The 19,668-nt window shown below is 37.6% G+C and overlaps 1 protein-coding gene across 4 annotated transcripts in view; it reads left to right on the top strand.

Annotated features, from left to right (window-relative positions):
• The window catches only part of lnx1.L (ligand of numb-protein X 1 L homeolog), a 107,753-nt gene that overhangs the window by 74,778 nt on the left and 13,307 nt on the right, over positions 1-19,668 (top strand). For 3 of the 4 annotated variants that reach the window (XM_018229920.2, XM_018229927.2, XM_018229946.2), the window contains 3 exons: positions 1-125; positions 10,111-10,288; positions 14,984-15,221. The exon at positions 1-125 is cut by the window's left edge and continues 13 nt beyond it. In XM_018229920.2, the coding sequence (XP_018085409.1) occupies positions 1-125; positions 10,111-10,288; positions 14,984-15,221 (541 nt within the window). The remainder of the gene's footprint in view (positions 126-10,110; positions 10,289-14,983; positions 15,222-19,668) is intronic. The other variant, XM_018229937.2, reaches the window with a different exon arrangement.

Genomic DNA, 19,668 nt, shown 5'->3' with positions numbered 1-19,668 from the left:
GGGTTTACTTTATTGTATCAAGGCACAGCAGACATCAGACCCCTGATATCTTGCAGGAGGCGGGGTGGCACAACAACAACGACAGCCCTGCAACATGCACCAACGAGAGGAACCATTTCAACAAGGTATAGTCATAGTGTTGCATTATTGGATTCAAAAGTGAGAAAATCACACACATAGGGGCCTATTTAATAAACTTGCATTTTTTCTGGTCAAGTTTTTTTTAAAGGGGAAAACTTGAATTTTTAGAGGAAAATTAAAATTGAATTTAAAGATTTATTATACCTCAAAGCTGCTAAAAATCTGTACCCAAAAATACTACAGCTAAAACCTGTCGAAGTCAATGGCAGATGTCCCTTTTACAATTTGAAGATGTCGTGATCTGTGCTGGTTTTTGTACGATAATCCGGAAAAGTCAGGGGTTTTGTGCGAAAACTGAAAAAAAAATCATATGATTTTCGATTTTGTCGAGACTTTTCCTGCACCAACTTAAATAAGTGAATGGGAGTTAGGTCGACTTTATTTTAATTGAAAAATGGAATGAATTCAAATTTTAGCAAATACCCCCCAAAGTGTTGCCTGTAAACATCTTAAAATATGCCTGGTGCTTGCAGTCAGGTCTGCCTGCAAAAACCCATTTAAGGCCCCTGTTTCATCCTAAACCCTAAAAACAGTTGTATAATCTGGACCATTAGCAACCCCTATGGCTGCCCTGAATCCTAACCTTTATGCAAATAAAGTCATACATGCATTAGTTGCATCCATCTATCTGACATTTACCCGGTGTGTCTGTTACACGTGACATTGACAAGTGATGCAGACATGAATCTAAATAATATGTGACCTTTACTGATAACGTGAAGTGTATATTATTCTATGTACCAGTTGTGTATGTGTGGTGAATATCTAATGCATATAACAATGTGCAGAGGAGCATCAGAACATTTGCTGTCCAAACCGCAATTCTGACACAATGATGAATAGAGCTTTTTGTACTGCATAACAAATACCAACAAAAATCATTCCCTTGTATCTTCCTTTACCTCGTTTTCTTTCACACTCTTGTTTATTTGTTATAACACAGAAACGGTAGCAGAGCATCCATATACAATCGTGTCAGGTTGGGAGACAATAATGCTTTCTGCAGCTGACTCTGAAATATAAGATAAAATATTAAAATCTCCCACTATTCATAATTTCTCCATTTTCTGTTGGGGCAGGGGGCCCTGTGGGATCTACTATTAGTTATAATACCCCAGTGTCGACTGGCCCACAGGGATACCAGGAAAACTCCCGGTGGGCCCAGGTGTCTGCTAAACTTTTGGCCTATTTCATGCCCATTCCCTATTCTTGAGAACAAAGAGGTTAAATAGATGTAATAATAGATTATAGTATGTAAAGAAAACAGACTAGGGGAATAGAGGTTGATTGAGGAGATGAAGAATATTAGTACTAATAGTGGGCCCCTGGTCTAATGTTTTATGGTGGGCCTCTGGTCTAAGATTTCTGGGTGGGCCCCTGGTGTACCAGTCTGACACTGTAATACCCATTTAAGATCTACCACTGCCATTTCAGGGTTCTCTTTTAGAGAAGAGAGAAGTTTTGGAAAATGTAGCTTAATTCCGTTCATTTAAGAGGAAATAACTATTTTTCAAGAAAATGTGTCCGTTTTGATGGAACAAATTCAGTAATTAAAACTAGGCCAGGGGGAGGATACAATTCTATTATAGTTTTATCTTTTTTAACTGTTATTTGCTTTGTGGCACTTTGTGGAATGTAGATTTAAAACCCTTTTCTGCTGCATGTTTGTAATAAATTATTTTTGATTTAATGGGATTTGGGCTGTGGTCATCCATCAATCTCTCCCAGACAATCTCTTTAATGCCCACATGCCTTCAAGAAGACTAAAGGGGTAGAGGTCAAAATTGGCTTTAAAACATGGGTGTGTCACAGTAGCTGTGCCCATAGGGACACAAAAGCCTATTCTTAGTGCCAGGTACAAAATGGTTTAGGTTATGGGGCCCAGCTGATGTCATGGCATATGACTGATTTCATATGTCAGAGATAGCCAAGGAGCCTCTATTTAACCCCCTTTGGGTGAAAGTTGTGCGGCCAAAATGCCGCTCCTTTTTGTTACTATGCATTAAAAGCTGTCTTTTTATAATAAAACATGCCTTACTAAATGAATGTAAACAATAACATTGAAACAATAATATGACCGTGTTACGGTATGTTTTCTAGCAATATATTGTTAATTACTGAAAGATATAATGCACAAAACTGAACACTTGCCGGGAACATGTCATTTTCCTAGTATTTATATAAAGATGTCTGCCAGTGAGAAGCTTAAAGATACCAGCTGGATTAAAACAGCAATAACGGATTTATTTGGCTTTCCTTGCTCGCAAAAATATTCCCATAGCTGAGACGTTTAATTCAAACCTGATTGCTGGGAAAAGTCAAAGTCGATCATTCTGCATTTTTTATGACACTTTTTGGAAAAATTTAATAAAAGTTGTAAAGATTAGCATTTTTTTTTTCAATGTAATATTTAATAAATAGTTTATTGCATTGCCAATAAACAGCTTTATAATGTAGATTTGTATTATTTTTATGGTACTGTTTCGGAGTTATACAGTCCAGTTTGCCCCAACTGCATCTTACAGAAACATCTCTGTTCATGTTTAAATCACTGTGGCTGCTATAGTGGGAGCCTATAGGAAACAGGTACATGGTGCCTAAATTGACATCATGTTAACCATGCTGTCAATTAATGACTGCGGCCACACAAATAAGGATGCAGTTGTTGCATGTAATGACATGAATCATTAAAGGTACTTGTGTCTAAACACTTTCCCGGCACTTGCATGTATTTACACCAGGCACCATTGCTCAAGCGTAGTCTGTTAGTATAAGTCGAGCACAAATGTGCCTATTGTAGCTCCTGCCATCTTGAAGGTGGCACTAATTCCACTGCAGGCTGCATCAGTATTTGCAATACACTTACTAAATAATAATGCTCAAAGTAATTGACACTGAGCACCAGAAATGACTAATCCAATGCTGGATATAAAATATCATCATATTTTTACTTACCCATTAAGACCTGCACATTTTTGGCACAAAGGAAAAATTATTTGCATAGGTTTCCCTTCAAAGACTTTTCTTACGTTTCCTCGTTTTCAGTAGAACACTATCACTCCACCCAGCAGAATGGCCTGACACCGGTATCGGCTTTGATAAATATGGCAATTCATTCAAAACTTTCCTGACTGTCCATAAGGCTTTGATAAATCATCTTATACATTGCAATGCTGGGAATACTTCTGGTTTCCCCAGTTTGATCTATAATAAATCTTCCCCTGCTTAAAATAATTAAAAATGGAAAAAAAAGATCCTGTTAATTTTTCCTTTCAAAATGAGAAATCGTTTTTAAGAAGCCAATACTGGTTTAGAAAAATCTACTTATTAAAATGAAAGTGTCCATCAGCTCCTAACCAACCCAAATACACTACAGGTATGGCATCCGTTATCTGGAAACCTGTTATCCAGAAAGCTCTGAATTATGGAAAGGCCATCTCCCATAAAATCCATTTTATCCACATAATCCATATTTTTAAACACGTTTTCCTTTTTCTCTGTAATAATAAAACAGTACCTAGTACTTGATTGCCAACTAAGATATAATTAATCCTTATTGGAATCAAAACTAGTCTATTGAGTTTATTTAATGGTTGAATGATTTTTTAGTAGCCTTATGGTATGAAATTACGGAAAGATCCATTATATGAGAAAACCCCAGGTCCCATACCTGTAGTATAAAATATAGGGCATTGTGCAATGCATCCTAATGGGAGCTGTATAATGTGTTTGAGACTTAAAGTTGTAAATAATTAAAAAGAAATTGATGCGAGTGTAGAAAGATTCAACAGTGCAGTGACTGATCCAAACTGGGCATAGACCTCGGCCCTGTCTCGTGTACCAGAACATAACAACGTGTTGCAACAACAGCTGTAAGAAGCTTAGCTGCACTGGATTGTCTGGATTAAAGCATAGATCAAGGCGCTTGTGACCACATCCCAACATCTGGTTCATACCATGATGACGATCGTTCATCTTTACATGGAAAATGATTGGTCAATCTGGAAACCAATGTTTGTGTATAAGGAGTGATTTGTACACCAAGATCCAGAGTGCACAGCTGGGTCAACGATCCGTCTGTAACAGGAGGAAGAAATGTTTTTCCCTAATGACGTGTTTAAAGAGCCATTCTTTATACAAAGATACATCTGGGTAAATTGTTGATAGAAATCGCTCTGTGAGTCGTCCCCGTATCAAATGGACGGGTGCAAGCAGCCGTGAAATGTAAAAGTCTTTAAGAAAGAAGAAGTGTGTTGAAGTGCAATCTTTAGTCACACAGATTAACTCCAGCATGCTAAAGATTTAACTGGATTCGAGGATTTGAACTATTTTCCAAAATGAGTACTTGTGCAGAGAATTTCATTCATACGGCTGGAAATAAGAGAGGTTAAGTAAAGGTTTAGAAAGCGTCACTGAGAAAGAAGAGTGTCTCCAAAGTCTGCCGTCTTCTTCTAAATGAAGCCCTGAGGGTGCCAATCCTGCACGTGGCACTGGGAAGAATTGGCTGTATATCCTTAACTTCTCTCCAGGGTCTGGCAGGCAGAGAGGGTTCATTTTATAAAGCCCAGCCAATCGGCTATACAAAATAAATCTGATGCAGATATTCAAGCAAGGAATGCTTTAGCAATTATAGTCCCCAAGGTGTCAATATTTCCATACCTTCTTGCAGGCCTGGACCGGCAATCTGTGGGTTCTGGAAAATGCCAGAGGGGCTGCTATAAGGTGCCATAGAAAGTCAGTATTTAGTGGGCTGGTGGGGGTGTTTGGGCCTCTGTGTACCTGAAATGCCAGGGCCTATTTTAATTCTCAGTCCGGACCTGCCTTCTTGGGGAAATACTTCATGTTGTACAGATGCATTGCTATAACTGTGTAATGCTGAGTTGGGTTCCTTAGGATGGGTGTCCAGTCACATTTGCAAAACCAATTTTCACGTCAAAATCAAAATAAGTGCACATTTCCACACCTCCTGACTGTAAATGGCTAGACCGAGAGGGTCAGATGAGTTTTTATTTGTATTTCTCAGATAAAATACAATTGTTCTTCCAAGTTTTAGGAAAAAATGATTTCTGTACTTTTACATATACAATTGTTAATAAGCAATTGAATTTGAGCGAACTGTCTGTAGAAGATATTCTCATACTCTGCAACCATGAATGGCCTGTAAAAAGTATGCTAATTAAAGGTACTTAGTGTTGTCATCGGTTATAAGTGGTGCTTCGTGATGTCATTTGTGTCACATGGTACACAGGTCTTGTTTATAAAAATAAATTGTACTTCTTGTTTTAAGGTATGAGGATATCCCCTCTAAACTTAGAGATTCTATATATGCAATTTGAACCTTTCAGTCTAATATCCCTATATTCTACAGTAGAGTAAATATGATTTTATAACTCCCAGTTGTTGCATTTCCACAGACCAGTTTCAAATTGTTTACCCAAAATGGGTGGGTTTACTGGAAAGTGCCTGTGGTTTTTGCTGGATCAAGATTTGTTTGGTACACATGTACATGGATGTATCAGATTGATGGTTCTGCCTAAATTGTCTACATTTTTTTTTTTTTTATCTAAAATGTTGTGAGGGAGATTTTGTCCTATGTAACCCTTTTACTGCATATACCCATTTACTGTTTGTCTTTAAATACAACTCATTTAGTGATGTGAAAAGTTGTCCTCAGTCCTTGGAAGTGGGATTAATACAAAAAACAGGTCGTACCCCCAAATACTCCTATGGGATGCTGTCCTGTTTTCACCATTACAGGTCCACCACCATCTTTAACAGCTGGGAACACTCATCCAAAACTCAACCCGTTCAGCAGTAAGGACATGTGTAAAAGACAACTCATCCTTGTAGAATGCTTTCTTCCACTGCTTCTTCAGACATTCTTTTTGTATATTAGAAAAAAATATATCCCCTTATCTCTCCCTAACTGACTGAGCCTCCACTACTGCTCCAGGCCACTCCAGGGGAGCCATCCTATCATTTGGGGACCACTGGGCCAATGAAATTGTTCTCAACATCCAGATACCATAATGACATCACATAATTTCTTCTGTTTATTACACCATGACATTTTGTCTGTCACATCAGAGTTTCAGGTTGTATACATGTATATAGTTTATAAATGCAGTGTATTTGTTTACTCTGCCACGGCTAAGCTTTTTGGTCTCATTAATGCTCATTGTTGAATCAGCCATAGGTTTCTCCAGTCTCTATGTAAATGTTTGGGTTGTAATTAATATAAAGTTGGTTCCAGGAAAAACTATCTTAGTTCAAAATCCTAATCCAGGCAGAAAGTGAATCTTAAGTTCAGTTTTTGAGTAAAGACAACACAAACCAACAATTTGGCCTCCCCTAAAGGATATTATGGTTTGGTTACATGAATGTTTGATGGTTGTGCTGATAGGATATTGGATCACTCGAGATTCCGTCATTCGCTCAGTTCTGCAGTAGAAAAGTTGTTGATTCTGCTCCACCGTACAAGCAGGAAAATGTCTGTGTTTCAGCCTGTTCTGTGGCTCAGCCCTAAATTGCGCTGTGTCCATGTTTCTATACTTAGCCAAAAGCACACATGTTGGAAAATATTGCCCTTTAAAAAGCTGCATTTAGCCAAGACTATATTTGCACATGTATGTCTCTTGGGGCAACCTGATATTCCAGCTGACCCCCTTTGTTGCAGGTCAAAGCTAACATCATGGCATGGCAGCTAACTGAGACCAATAAAACATGTGGGTAATTCTACCTTAGTTGGTGCATGTTTAACAAACACATGGTTCAGTCCGGACACTTTCTCTTTTTCATCTTTGGCTTCCCTGAGTGGTGATACTGGATCTGAAGAGATGCAATTCCGAATGTTTTATTTTCATATATATATTCATTCTCTAAAGAACATACTGAGAGCCTTTAGAAAGCTGCACAAATAAGAGATAGAAAGTAGAAATAATCAATGCAACTAATCAGTGGCATAACTATTGAGGAAGCAGACCCCGCTGAAGGATGGGCCTAGAAAATTTATTTTGCAGGTGGCCTAGGGCTCCAAAGTTACACCACTGCAACAAATCATTTATTTGCTCTATGTTCTGACTTGCAGTAGGCTGGTCAAATCTACAGTATTTGTACTTGTTTTTCTCATTTTTTTATTAAAACAACCACGAATTACCTTTAATCTACTAAAAAATCAGATCGGAAAAAGTCGGTGTGGGAAAAGTTGCAACAAAATCATGCGACAAATTGAATCATGAGACTTTTTCAAATTGGTGTCCAAAAACCACAAATTTTTCATAGGAAAAACCAGGGTCAAACTGCCCAAAACCCTCAAATCCTGAAGGAAAAATGTAATAACAAAGGCAAAGCCTTTTTTATAGCTGGAGTGATTTGGATTCAGATGTTTAGCAGCTTTAGAGCATAATAAATCTCAAAAAAGTGTTTTTTCCCTCAAATTCAGATTTTTTTTTTCCTTTAAAACCCCCACCAGAAAAAAAATTGAGGTTTAATAAATAGGACCTACTTGCCAGCTGGATGCTGTCACTAACTACCTTTAGTACCCAGACTCCCTGACAGCATATATGGGTTCTTTTATAAACATTGCAGAGCAACTAATATGAAATATCCTTAATTTTCCCCATGTAATAATCTGATCAAAGATATTTAACATTTTGCAAATTGCGGTAGTGGTCATATATACCAGTAGCTCTTTCTAATGTAATACAACATCTGGCTAACTATAATAGGACATGATAACGGGCTAAGGAAGCCCTGGAAAATTTTTGAATGTCAAAAGGGGGCTTTGGGTCCTTCTGGCTCAGTCCAGGAAGAATAAGGGTTATGTTCTTAATTAATTAAAGAAGAACAAATCCTCCTATGAGATTTTTAGCTGTAAAGCCCCTGTATTGACCAAAAAATGTCTCCTTACCCCATACCTGTCCATGTGCAGAGCTGTACAGCAGGGTTGGTGGCCACCATGTTTGGCCATGCCACTGTCTCAGGATCCATCCATGGTGATGTTCTCTGACCAGGAATATACACACTTGAAGACAAAATCAGGGCACTTTCCAGGGTACATACTTCTGAATGGAAATGCACACACAGGATAAATGAGATTACATCCTTAAAAATGAAACTGCCTTCTTGGAATTCTAACACTGCTGTAGAATTGTAAAGTAACCCTTTGGCATATAATGCTCATAGCATCTAACAATACCATAGCCCATCTTTTTACAGCTGCTGTGATTGCTGCACATTAGTAGGGTTCTAGATAGACAGTGTGGGGGGCATATTAACCAAACAAATATGATTCTAAATGAATATGGGTCATTAAGGATTAGCTACTGTATTCTTATTATATGAGTTATAGAATAGGGATATGACAGGGAATGTTTTTATGGGGCCCATGAACGATACAGTTCCACATGTTGTGGCCTGGTCACTGCCTCCCACGTGTTGCACTGTCAGTACGGCAGCTGTCCAACTTCTCTGCACACGCAGCTGTGCCGCTCATGTGTGGGGCACGTGTTAGAACTTTTTTAGGTTCTGATATCCTCATGTAAACATTTATCTTGCAGTAAATATGAGAAAGGAAGCAAGCTGCTTGGATTCTGTGGCTTAGCAGGGTCATTTAGCAGGAGCAGATGCTTAATAAGATGTCAAGGCGTACAATGGAAAACACTCATTGGCATGGCTTGCCCTTCCCTAGTAAATAAATGCAACAAGCATTGCTGTATTTTCTGTAAAAAGCGCTCTTAATATGCTTTATTCATGCTTTATTGACTTTGGTGACATGGCAGTGTTCTGAACAAGCAACAGATCCACAAGCAATATTTAAAAGGAACATGATGTTCTGAAGCTGATTTAATTAATATTAATATCCTGGGCTGAAGCATCTGCTTAGAGTAACTTATTCCTTCAAAATAGAAACTAAAGACTGTTAAACCAACATGCAATTCAGAGTGAAAGAAAAACACATGAAATAGTAATCCATTATCTATCCTTTCCACGTGTCTGTCCTAGTATCTGTCCTACTAACCTAGGTGTCACTATGTCTCCTTATCCATCTGTCCTTCAAATCATCCAAAATCTGCCTGTCCCTTTATCAAGTCTTTATCATGCAAGTCAACCATTCATTAAGCTGTTTATCCAGTGTTACGAAAATGTTTAGCATTGCTGTCTTGAAATTTTTATTACAACCAGGGCACACCGCTTGCATTCATCTGCAGTAAATTTGTCTTTCCCAACTTGTGTTGGTTTATTATAGGCACTCTGGTTTCCTTCATTAACATACAAGTAGGTTGATCACCCCCTTATATGATTGATCATTGTGTGTGAATGTCATACAGACCTGTGATCAGTGATCCCCAACCAGTGGCTCACAAGCAACATGTTGTTCACAACACCTTGAATGTTGCTCCCAGTGGCCTCAAAGCAGCTGCTTATTTTTGAATTCCAGGCTTGGAGGCAAGTTATAGTTGCATAAAAAAACAGGTGCACTGCCAAACAGTCTCCTGTAGGAGGCCACACTGGGGCAAGCAAATAGCCAACCATAGTTATTATTTGGCATTCCCATGGGTAAAAAAGTTTGGGGCCCCTGCCTTAGATTGTAAACCCTACCCAGAAGTAAGCTTCTTCCAGTCTACAACTTTGAGGGTGCTATCCCCAAATACAACAGATCGCTGTAACACCAGCTCCACACTCTTTCAAGCATCAGATGTTTGGTTTTCATATAGTTGAACAGTGAATACCTGCTGAGTAGTTGCTATGGGCTATTAGTTGTTTTATACAATTCCCCATGAAAGCACCCTCATAGGCCTGGTGTAGTAAACCCAAGGCCCTGTCTCTCTCACTATGGCTTTTACTGCCTTATGTGCCAACATCATGTAAATTTGCCCAGTTGACTATTCCATAGTATTTGTATATGATCTTGTTTCAGGCCAAAGGAAAATGCACAAATGTATGGATTAAACCTTTGTTTATATTTAGAATGGCAGTCGTACTGTTTTGTGCCATGAGAAAGTGGTGAGCATAATGAAGGACAACACGGAGTCCCTGGGAATGACTGTGGCAGGAGGAGCATCCAACTGGGAGTGGGACCTGCCTATCTTTGTGACCAGTGTGGACACAGATGGAGTGATTGGGAGAGACGGCAGACTAAACACAGGTTAGACATTTATAGCATCAATAGTGAGTAAAAGTGAAGTAGATAGCATTGCTGCCATGCATTTCTAAATTTGCACCTTCAATTCAAACAGGAGAAATATCTCCGTAGTGTTGTAGCCATGTTTGTATCCCATAATCAAAAAACATCCTGCCGGTCCCAACAATTGAGGAAATTGCAGAAAGTCATGAATCTCAATCTTGTGATTTTGTGCCATTTATAATTATCATAATAATGTAGGAATGAATTATACAGAGACAGAAGCAGCAAGTAAGTAGATCAACTAGCAGTTGGACAGAAAGTGGTTTCTAGAAAAAGCTTATTTTTATCAGAACCCAAATTACCAATGTGCAAAATGCTTAGTTTTATGCTAACAAGTTATTGGGTGAAGCTATTGGGTGATCTAGGCAGATAAAAGTAAATTAACGCAAAGTACATTATTTATGATTATGCAGTTGTGAGTCATCCTCTTGACACATATGTACATATATCACATTTCCCATGACAATTGTATTAATGAGTGTGGACTTCTCTGCTCTCTCTCATCAGCCCTGTCAAATCAGATACACTCATTCACTTACTGGAAAGGCCGTGGATAGTTCACATCAGCCACTTTGCACACTGACATTTTAATGCCTACTAGATAGCAGGTCACACTTGCTTTGTAAAGTCACTTTAAAGAGGGCATAATAAAACTGTACACATAAAACATATCTTTTAATTTTACTCCCTATAAAAAAATAGAAAAATGAGCGCAGTGGGGAGCATTTATTTTAAAATTAAACTATTGCTGAATTGCTTCCTCCCTTGCCATGATGGCTTCCTCCTTGGCCTTTGTAAGATTTTTTATTACATTCCAGCACGCCATGTCCCCATCTCTCACTAAGTCCTCTGTGCTACTGAGAGTACAGGATTTTGCTGAAAGGGACAAATTCACATCTCCCTATTCTATTACAAGCTGTCCCCTACCTTGATCACATCTGACAGAATCATGTGCTCTTCTGCTAGACATTTGCTGTACTGCACATAATTCTGAATTGAATTAGCATAGATAGCAATTTACAGTTAAGTGCAGCTGGGGGATTTGTGGGGCATGTAAGCATGGCACCAAAAAAATGTGGGTGTAGCCTATTAATCTCACTGCACAGGTGCACAGGCCCTTTCACATAATGAAATGCTCACTTCATATGAGCACAGTGACGTAACTCCATATGCAACAGATTCCCTGGACCGCGGGGTCTGCTGTATCATTTCCCCCTTTCCCAACCCTTCTCCTACCTTAAACTTCAGGAGGGGGGCTGGGGAAGAAGGACTGTTCGCACCGGCTCCTCCGAAGATTCTTTTTGCATGGGGGGTCCTGTGCTTTTGAGGTACACTGCTGCATGAACGATGGGGACATGAAAAAAACTCGTATCTGCAAGCGTTTTTAGACATTTTCAGTAAGTTTAATAGGGACTTGTTTGCAGACATGATTCAAAGGACACAGCCCTGTCCAGACCATCAAATTGCTTTAATTTTATAGCAATTATGGTATAAAACTGTTTGGTTTTTTTTCATTTAGTAGTACTATCAGTAAATTCATGCAATATTTGGCAGTTTTCTCCTAATTATTTTTGTTCAGTTTATTGGTGCTTTTTACTGTAACTGGGCTCACTTCCAGTCAAGGACTTCTCAGTAGAGTGCAAGGAATAATAAAGTACTGACCTCTACTGGTCAAGTAATAAAGGTTTCTTCCCTCCTGAAGCACAGTATTGGGCATTGTGCAGTCCTTCAGATGTGCATTTATGGTTTTTTATAGTGTCTCAAAGGTACTATACATGGAGCTTCACTGAGAAAGGAAGCAAAGTGAAACATGCACAGGGGTTCACTAAAAGTAACAAACTTAATAATAATAATACACTAAATAGGTATATCTTTTTGCTATGAACATATTAGAATACTAAAAGTTTTCTTCCCAAAAGAACATACAATCATGTTATATATATTAATTCTAATATAGACTTTGATATATATATATATATATATATATATATATATATATATATATATATATAATTATGCAAGAACCATGAGAGCTAACAATGGCAAGGCAAAGGATGGATTAAGTCAAATGCCCAAAGTCGCAAAGTGTTTTTTGCCAGAAATGCAACCCAAAACTCTGAGCAGTTTCTAAGAATCTGAATGACCTTTGATCAGTGTAGTTATGAGATCTGATGTTATGCAACATGATTGTTAGCACTCTCTTATTAAACTAGTTAAACAAATGTTCTCCTGCTGTAATTACAGTAATATTAACATTTTCAGAGTGCTCATTGACCTACACAAGTGGGTTGGGGTGTGTTTATATGTGCTGAATTTTGAAATCCCTTATTAGTAATCATAAAAAAACACATTGTAATGATAAGGTTTACTTACATGGCAAAGCTGAAAAGCTGCAGAGATATCAACTAACCTAACAGGTTATCCAAAAGATAATGATTCAGACCTGGAATAAAACCATTTGTCTTCACATTGAATATAAATGGTCACGAAAAGGCCTGTGGTTGCCTTCCTAGTGACATGGGATTATTTGACATTTCCTATGCTGGGGAAGGATGACGGGAGTTCTAACCCAACAACAAACAATCTGAAGTGCACAGGTTAAAAGCCCTGACATAAATAGGACATTTACATTTGCAGGATAGGGACATCTCTGCACTCTATTAACTGGGATCATTATTTCACAAGGTTAATAGAAATGGTGAATGAAAAGCCTTTAAAATGTTATTAAAAGAAGGGCTAACACACCAGGGGTGCAAATTTGTTATGCACAACCGAGTGTATTACATCTCACCTTTTTCAACCAGGCTAGTGCTCCTCTCTAGGGAAAATGCATTGGCCAGTGTTCTGTCTATCGCTAAGCCACACAGCCATCTTACTCTTCATTACCAGAGATTCCTTCTGCCAAAGTTATATTTGCACATGTACAGTATTGTAAAAGCCAAAATATTATTGTACTGTGCATGTGCAAGTGTAGGAGTGCAACTGAAGGCACAGTGGTGTGATAAATACTGTAGATAGAACCATCGGTCAATTCAGTTTTGTTCCAAAGAAGAGAACTAGCCAGGGGGAAAAAGGTAGCAATTTAATATTTGAGAGTGTATTAGCATTTCATATGCTAATGAAGAGGCAAATAAAGCATGCAAAAAATCAGGCAAGCTAAAATATCTAATATAAAGGGCATTGCAAATAAGAGGTGTGACTGCTGCTTCTCTTCTGCTTACACCACTGTGGGACAAGTTAATGAAGACTGGGCAACTCTGAAATCACTCTGAGATGTTTAAAAGAGACTTAATCATTTGAAAGTAAATATTGCTTTAGAACCAAATAGTATTTACTCCACGGCACTAAAGGGTAGAAAACAGAATTTCTTTATTTGAACAAAGAAATATACCCCCAAGTGTGAGTATACTCCACAACATACAAAAACGTCTGACATTCTATATGTTGTATAAGATAATGTATACAATTCTGCAAATATTTATTGCATATACCTAACAAGAGTCTGGTTAGAATGAATTTAACAATTAAAAAAATCTAAATTAATATAATAATAATAATAATTCCACATTTTATCTATATGAAGTGCTGTGCATAAATCTAGTAAGCCTAAAAAAATAATCTGTTGAGCAGGTCATAACTGGGTTAAAAACCAATTCATGTAAAGCAATATCCGGATTAATCTTGACATAGGGGATAGTCCAATAATAGCTGCACTTTCTTTGTGCAATATAAAGTACAATGGGATGAAATATTGTGTGCAGATGCAATGAAATACAATACCAAATATGAATGGAGAGCTGATATTAAAATGTGAAATATATGATCAAATGTGCTTGTAAATTGAAATAAGACCATTAGACCCTTGACAATTATGGTTGGTAAACGTAGAAGGAGAATTATAAAACAGCTAAAGCTGAAAAGTAGGTTCCCAAACACTTGTGGTGGTTTGTAATAAAGTAAAAATGCACAAAAGTAAGAATTAAAAAAAAAACAAAAAAAAACAACACATATTTCACAATATATTAATGTTCACATGCTTGGCACATGTAACGCTAATTTGGCTAGGTTAAGCCTTGTCCAGCTCAGTTGAGAGAGCATTGGTTACATTGGACTCATAACTCACAAGGATGGGCATTTGCTATGTGGAAGGAATGAAGGGGGGGTCCCTACAATCACTAGGTATAATGGGGTGGTACTGGCATATTGATAAATGTATTGCCATTTTCTCTGCTGTCTGAGACAATATCTAGTGTGACATTAGTATTAACAGAGATTGCAGGAAAACTGTCTTATTTTACTCATACTAACCAGCCAGCAATTTACTTTGACCAGTAGGCTGTTGGTCAACAACTAAAGGCAAATCTCTAATTGATTGATATGGTTTATGGCACTATGGATGAGGGTGAAGGAGCACGTCAATAAAACATAAGCAATAATAAAACCCATTTTGGAACAGATGTAATAAAATCCATGGCAGTCTGGGTTGATTTTTACAATGGGTTGATTTTGATTTTTACAATGATGAAAATTCCCCTTTAAAGACTTTCTAGTTGTTGGTGGATAACATCTCCCAGCAATCCTAAAGGCTGGAACACCACGTCCCCATGACAATATGGAGTACATCATGACACTTTTTTTTGGTGATTTTGTCTGCAGGTGACATATTGCTGAACGTCAATGGCATTAACCTAACAGGAGTCAGTCGCAATGAGGCTGTGTCCTTGTTAAAGAGCTCTTCTTCCTCCTCCGTGGTTCTAAAAGCCCTGGAAATAAAAGACTACGAGCCTGAAGAGGACAACATCAACAATGCCCTCTACATGGACTACCACCACAATGGCTCCGAACAGAACAGAGAATGGTCACCGGTCTGGGTCATGTGGTTAAATCTGCCTCAGTAAGTTCAGATCTCATATCCTTTCTTCTACAGGAGAGTGGGCGGAAAGATTTATATTTCTTGGGCTGCTCACTCCTGTGGGCTTATTATTCACTATAGTCATGTGTCCTAATTAAAGCCAGATTTGGCTGAAAGACCTCTGCATGAGCGTATGTTTTTCTTTCCTATTTGAGTCCGTGCACGTTGCACAGGATGTAGATATTGATGATGCTTAATGTAAATGTCTTCAAATCCCTGCTATTTTCTGTGATCAGATATTTAGCTCATTAGACGCAGCCCGAACATACTCGCCATTGTTTAGCAGCGGTGCAGGATGTGTGAGATATTTAACCAGTATTTCCCTTTTTGTAAAACAGATGCAACATACATCTATATAATTCCTTACAAACTCATTGCTAATGAGTAAACAATCCTAATCAAGTAAAATATCTTGAATTTGCCCCGGCTGCTATGCTAAGTCATGGATAATTGACTGTACTTGTCTGTAGTTGTTGTCATAGGTACCGCAGCCTTGAGTGTACAGGTATGGTAACCCATTATCCAGAAAGCTCCAAATTACTAAAGGCCATCTTTCATAGATTTCATTTTATCCAAATAATAGTTTTTTTTTATATAATTTCCTTTTTCTCTTTAATAATAAAACAGTACCCGTACTTGATCCAAACTAAGATATAATTAATCCTTATTGGAAGCAAAACCAGCCTATTGGGTTCATTTAATGTTTGCATGATTTTCTAGTAGACAAGGTATGAAGATCCAAATTACGGAAAGATCCAATATCCAGAAAACCCCACGTCCTGAGCATATTGGATAACCGGTCCCATACCTGTACTATACCTCGACAATAATGACCCCCCTGCAGTAACCACAATTCTGAGAATTTAAGAATATTTAAAATCTGTTCAACATAGACATAACTAATTTAGTGGTCTGCTTTTTAATGGTTTGAAATGATGCCATGGTTACAAACATTTAAACATAAATACAGTGCGTCCGTGTGAGTCAGATATTTAGACGAGACGTTTACCATTAGGATGCCGGTTTAAAAAAACTGGTAAACTAGTTGGCAAAGTGCAAACCTCATGGAATTTGTTGGGTTTTCGTACAGTTGAGCATTTCCCCCAGAATTCCAACATCATTAAGCAAAATGTCGTTGCCATCATTAAGCACAATTTAACGTGCCTCTTTAAGACATGGGTAAAAGAAGCTCATCTGAAGGGGGTGGCCTGTCATTTGCAATGCTGAGCCCACTAGAAATGTCAGATACTTCATATTCATTTTCTAGAAACATGACATTTTAAAATTAGAACAAATGTTTCTACAGGATGTTTCTTATTAAGAGTTGTTTTCCAGCATAGATTTTAAGGATGTCTGTAGGTTATTAGCTATTTTTTTTATAGTACTGACGCATTCCACATCGTTTTTCAGAGATTATACATCATTCCCATCAGCCCCAGTCTAGGTGGAGCTCACAATCTTAGGTCCCTATCACATACACTATGGCAAATGCCCCTCTTGAAACATCAAGGCCCCCCCCCGAAACCCGAACAGCACCCCCATCGCATAACGCTCTACCTCCTTCCTCAAGCATCTTGCCCATACCTAGGCAGATCATGGCTGCAGACTATTGGCTGCAATTCATTGATATGATAGAAATTCCCATTGGACCACATTGGACTGTAGATTCAGTCCTTTGTCGACAGTTCTGCATGGACAACTATTGGTATTTGATTGTTTATGCCCTGGGCCACATACTGTAGGTTTTCCAGCACCTTCAAGAATCTAAGGGGGGTAGCTTATATAATTTTTTAATATTGACTTTTTAATATTTTAATTAGCTTTTAATATTTCCTCATAATGGCAAACAAACAGGGACAGTGTAGTGACATTACAAAACGCATTATTTTACTAATATAAGGACATGGTAAATGTTAATCTTTTCAAAACCCACCATAGTAGGATGGATGCAAATAAAACCCCAGATGATCAACTGGTAAAGTGCCATCCCCTGCTCATTGAACCCTGTTCCAGAGTAGCAGTAACCAAAACACTAAGCAGCTGCCTGTGCCAAATCTCATATTTTACTAGACGCAAACCTTCCAGAACGCTGTACAGGTAATAAAAATATACAGAGCACATGTACATACATTATCTCCTGTTATTTGTACAGCAGCCATTGCAAACTGCAACTGAGTATTCCCAGGGTTCCAGCTTAGCAATGGTTGGAATATTATTGTCTGACCTGGCCCAGATGTTCAGCATAGCTTCCAGTAAAGAAATTGTTGTGTTCTAAGAACCTTTCGGTTTTTAAACCCCTTTATGTGTTTTTCAGTAATTTACAGGAAACAGCTGTGTGATGTGTAAATCCCACTCTGCCCAACTGCCTTCTAAAACTGATCAAACTCTCTTTAAATGACTGGAGCTATAAAATACACTTTCTTCATCAAACTCCAACTGAATGAATCTGTAATGACATCTTCACTTACCTGCCATTAAGAAATGTTTTCACTGCAGTGTAGCTTTCAGTTTGCTTCTAAAGTATAGCAGGGCTGTCCGCAGGCTGGTTGTGGCTCACCATTCTGTTTTTACGACCATCAATAGTAATATCAGAGAGGGCCTTGATTGCTTTAAATACTATTTGTCTAAATAAATACAGGTATGGGATCCATTATCTGAAAAACCCGTTATCCACAAAGCTCCGAATTAAGAAAATGCCATCTCCCTTAGACTCTTTTTTTATCCAAATAATCCAAATATTTACAAATCATTTCCTTTTTCTCTGTAATAATAAAACAGTAGCTTGTACTTGATCCCAACTAAGATATAATTAATCCTTATTGGAGGCAAAACCAGCCTATTGGGTTTATTTAATATTTACATGATTTTCTAGTATACTTAAGGTATGAAGATCCAAATTACAGAAAGATCCATTATCCGAAAAAAACCCAGGTCCCGAGCATTCTGGATAACAGGTCCCACACCTGTATTCATATTACATGTTTAATATGAAATTTTAAATAGCCATATTCATAAATATTGACTGGATATACTAAAAATGACTAATATCACATTAAATTGTATGGATTCTGTATTTGTTAAAAGGGGTTGTTCACCTTTAAATTAATTTTGAATATGCTGTAGTGAGTGATATTCTGAGACCATTCGCAATTGCTTTTCTTCTTATATTATTTTCTCTTTGTTTTAAGTTATTTAGCTTTTATTCAGCAGCTCTCCAGTCTGCAATTTTAGTAATCTGGTTGCTAGAAGGGATGCACCAAATACACTATTTTCGAAATCTCCTGAATCCTTTTTTGAAAGATTCGGCCAAATACCAAACCGAATCGGATCCCTAATTTGCATATTTAAATTAAAGAAACAAATCCTGATGAAAAAGGCCGAATCCAAGACCAAATCCTGTATTTGGTGCATTCCGAGTCTGGAATATGAATTGGAGAGGGCAATAGCAATACATTTGTAAACTTAAAGAGCACTTGTTTTTTAGATGGGGTCAGTGACCCCAGTTTGAAAGCTGGAAAGAGTCAGAGGAAGAAGGCAAATAATTAAACAATAAAAAAAAAAAATAACGAAGGCCAATTGAAAAGTTGCTTAGAATGAGCTATTCTATAAAATACTAAAAGTTACCCATTTAATAAATGCGTATTGCAAATACAATATTTGCACCAGAAAAAGAATTTGATTTATTTAGTCGTTCAGGCAACTGACAATGGCTGATGTAGCTTTCTGTCACCAAGCCATACAATCTAAGGGCTAATGCTGAATGATTCTTATTTATTCCACAGGATGGCTTTTATTCTTTTCCCTTCCAGTTGATCCACCTGGAAATCTTTCAGTACATAGACCTGTATAAAAATATCTTTACAATCAAACATTCATTTTACACTTTCAAGGGAATTCCTGTAAATTTCGGGGACCAACACAAAGGGAAATGTCAAGGGCGGTAGTTATACAAGAAGCTCTCATTTTTATTAAAGGATGAATATCAGTTGTATGAGTTGGGATTAACCTTTGTTTTATTTTCCTATAAATGTTCAGCATACCATTGGTTGGGGTAAGTAAGTGTTGGAGTTGTCATTACTGTTTCCATTGCTGAGGGAAAATCAATTACATCCAGTGATACAGTTTCCTCTGCGGCCAAATCTTTGGAACAAACTGTAGAATACGTGTTTATGTTTGAACAGTATAGGGGGTGTCAATTTAAAATTCATTATAATGTAATGAGCAATATTCTAATGCAACTTGCAATTACATTTTTTTTATGCAGTGTTCAGCCTTGTAAATGTCACCACTATCTGGCTGCTAGGGTTTAATTACGGTGGTTTGAAAGTCAGAATGAAAGATCAATAGAAAAGAAAGAAAAGCAATTAGAAAAATAAGTAAAACAATAACATTTATCCTTCACAATGGGGGGAATGTAAATAAAGTCACA

Source organism: Xenopus laevis, chromosome 1L, assembly GCF_017654675.1.
Source record: "Xenopus laevis strain J_2021 chromosome 1L, Xenopus_laevis_v10.1, whole genome shotgun sequence".
Lineage (NCBI taxonomy): Eukaryota > Metazoa > Chordata > Amphibia > Anura > Pipidae > Xenopus > Xenopus laevis.
The sequence above is the reverse complement of the archived record's forward strand: the minus strand, read 5'-3'. Positions and strand labels throughout refer to the sequence as shown.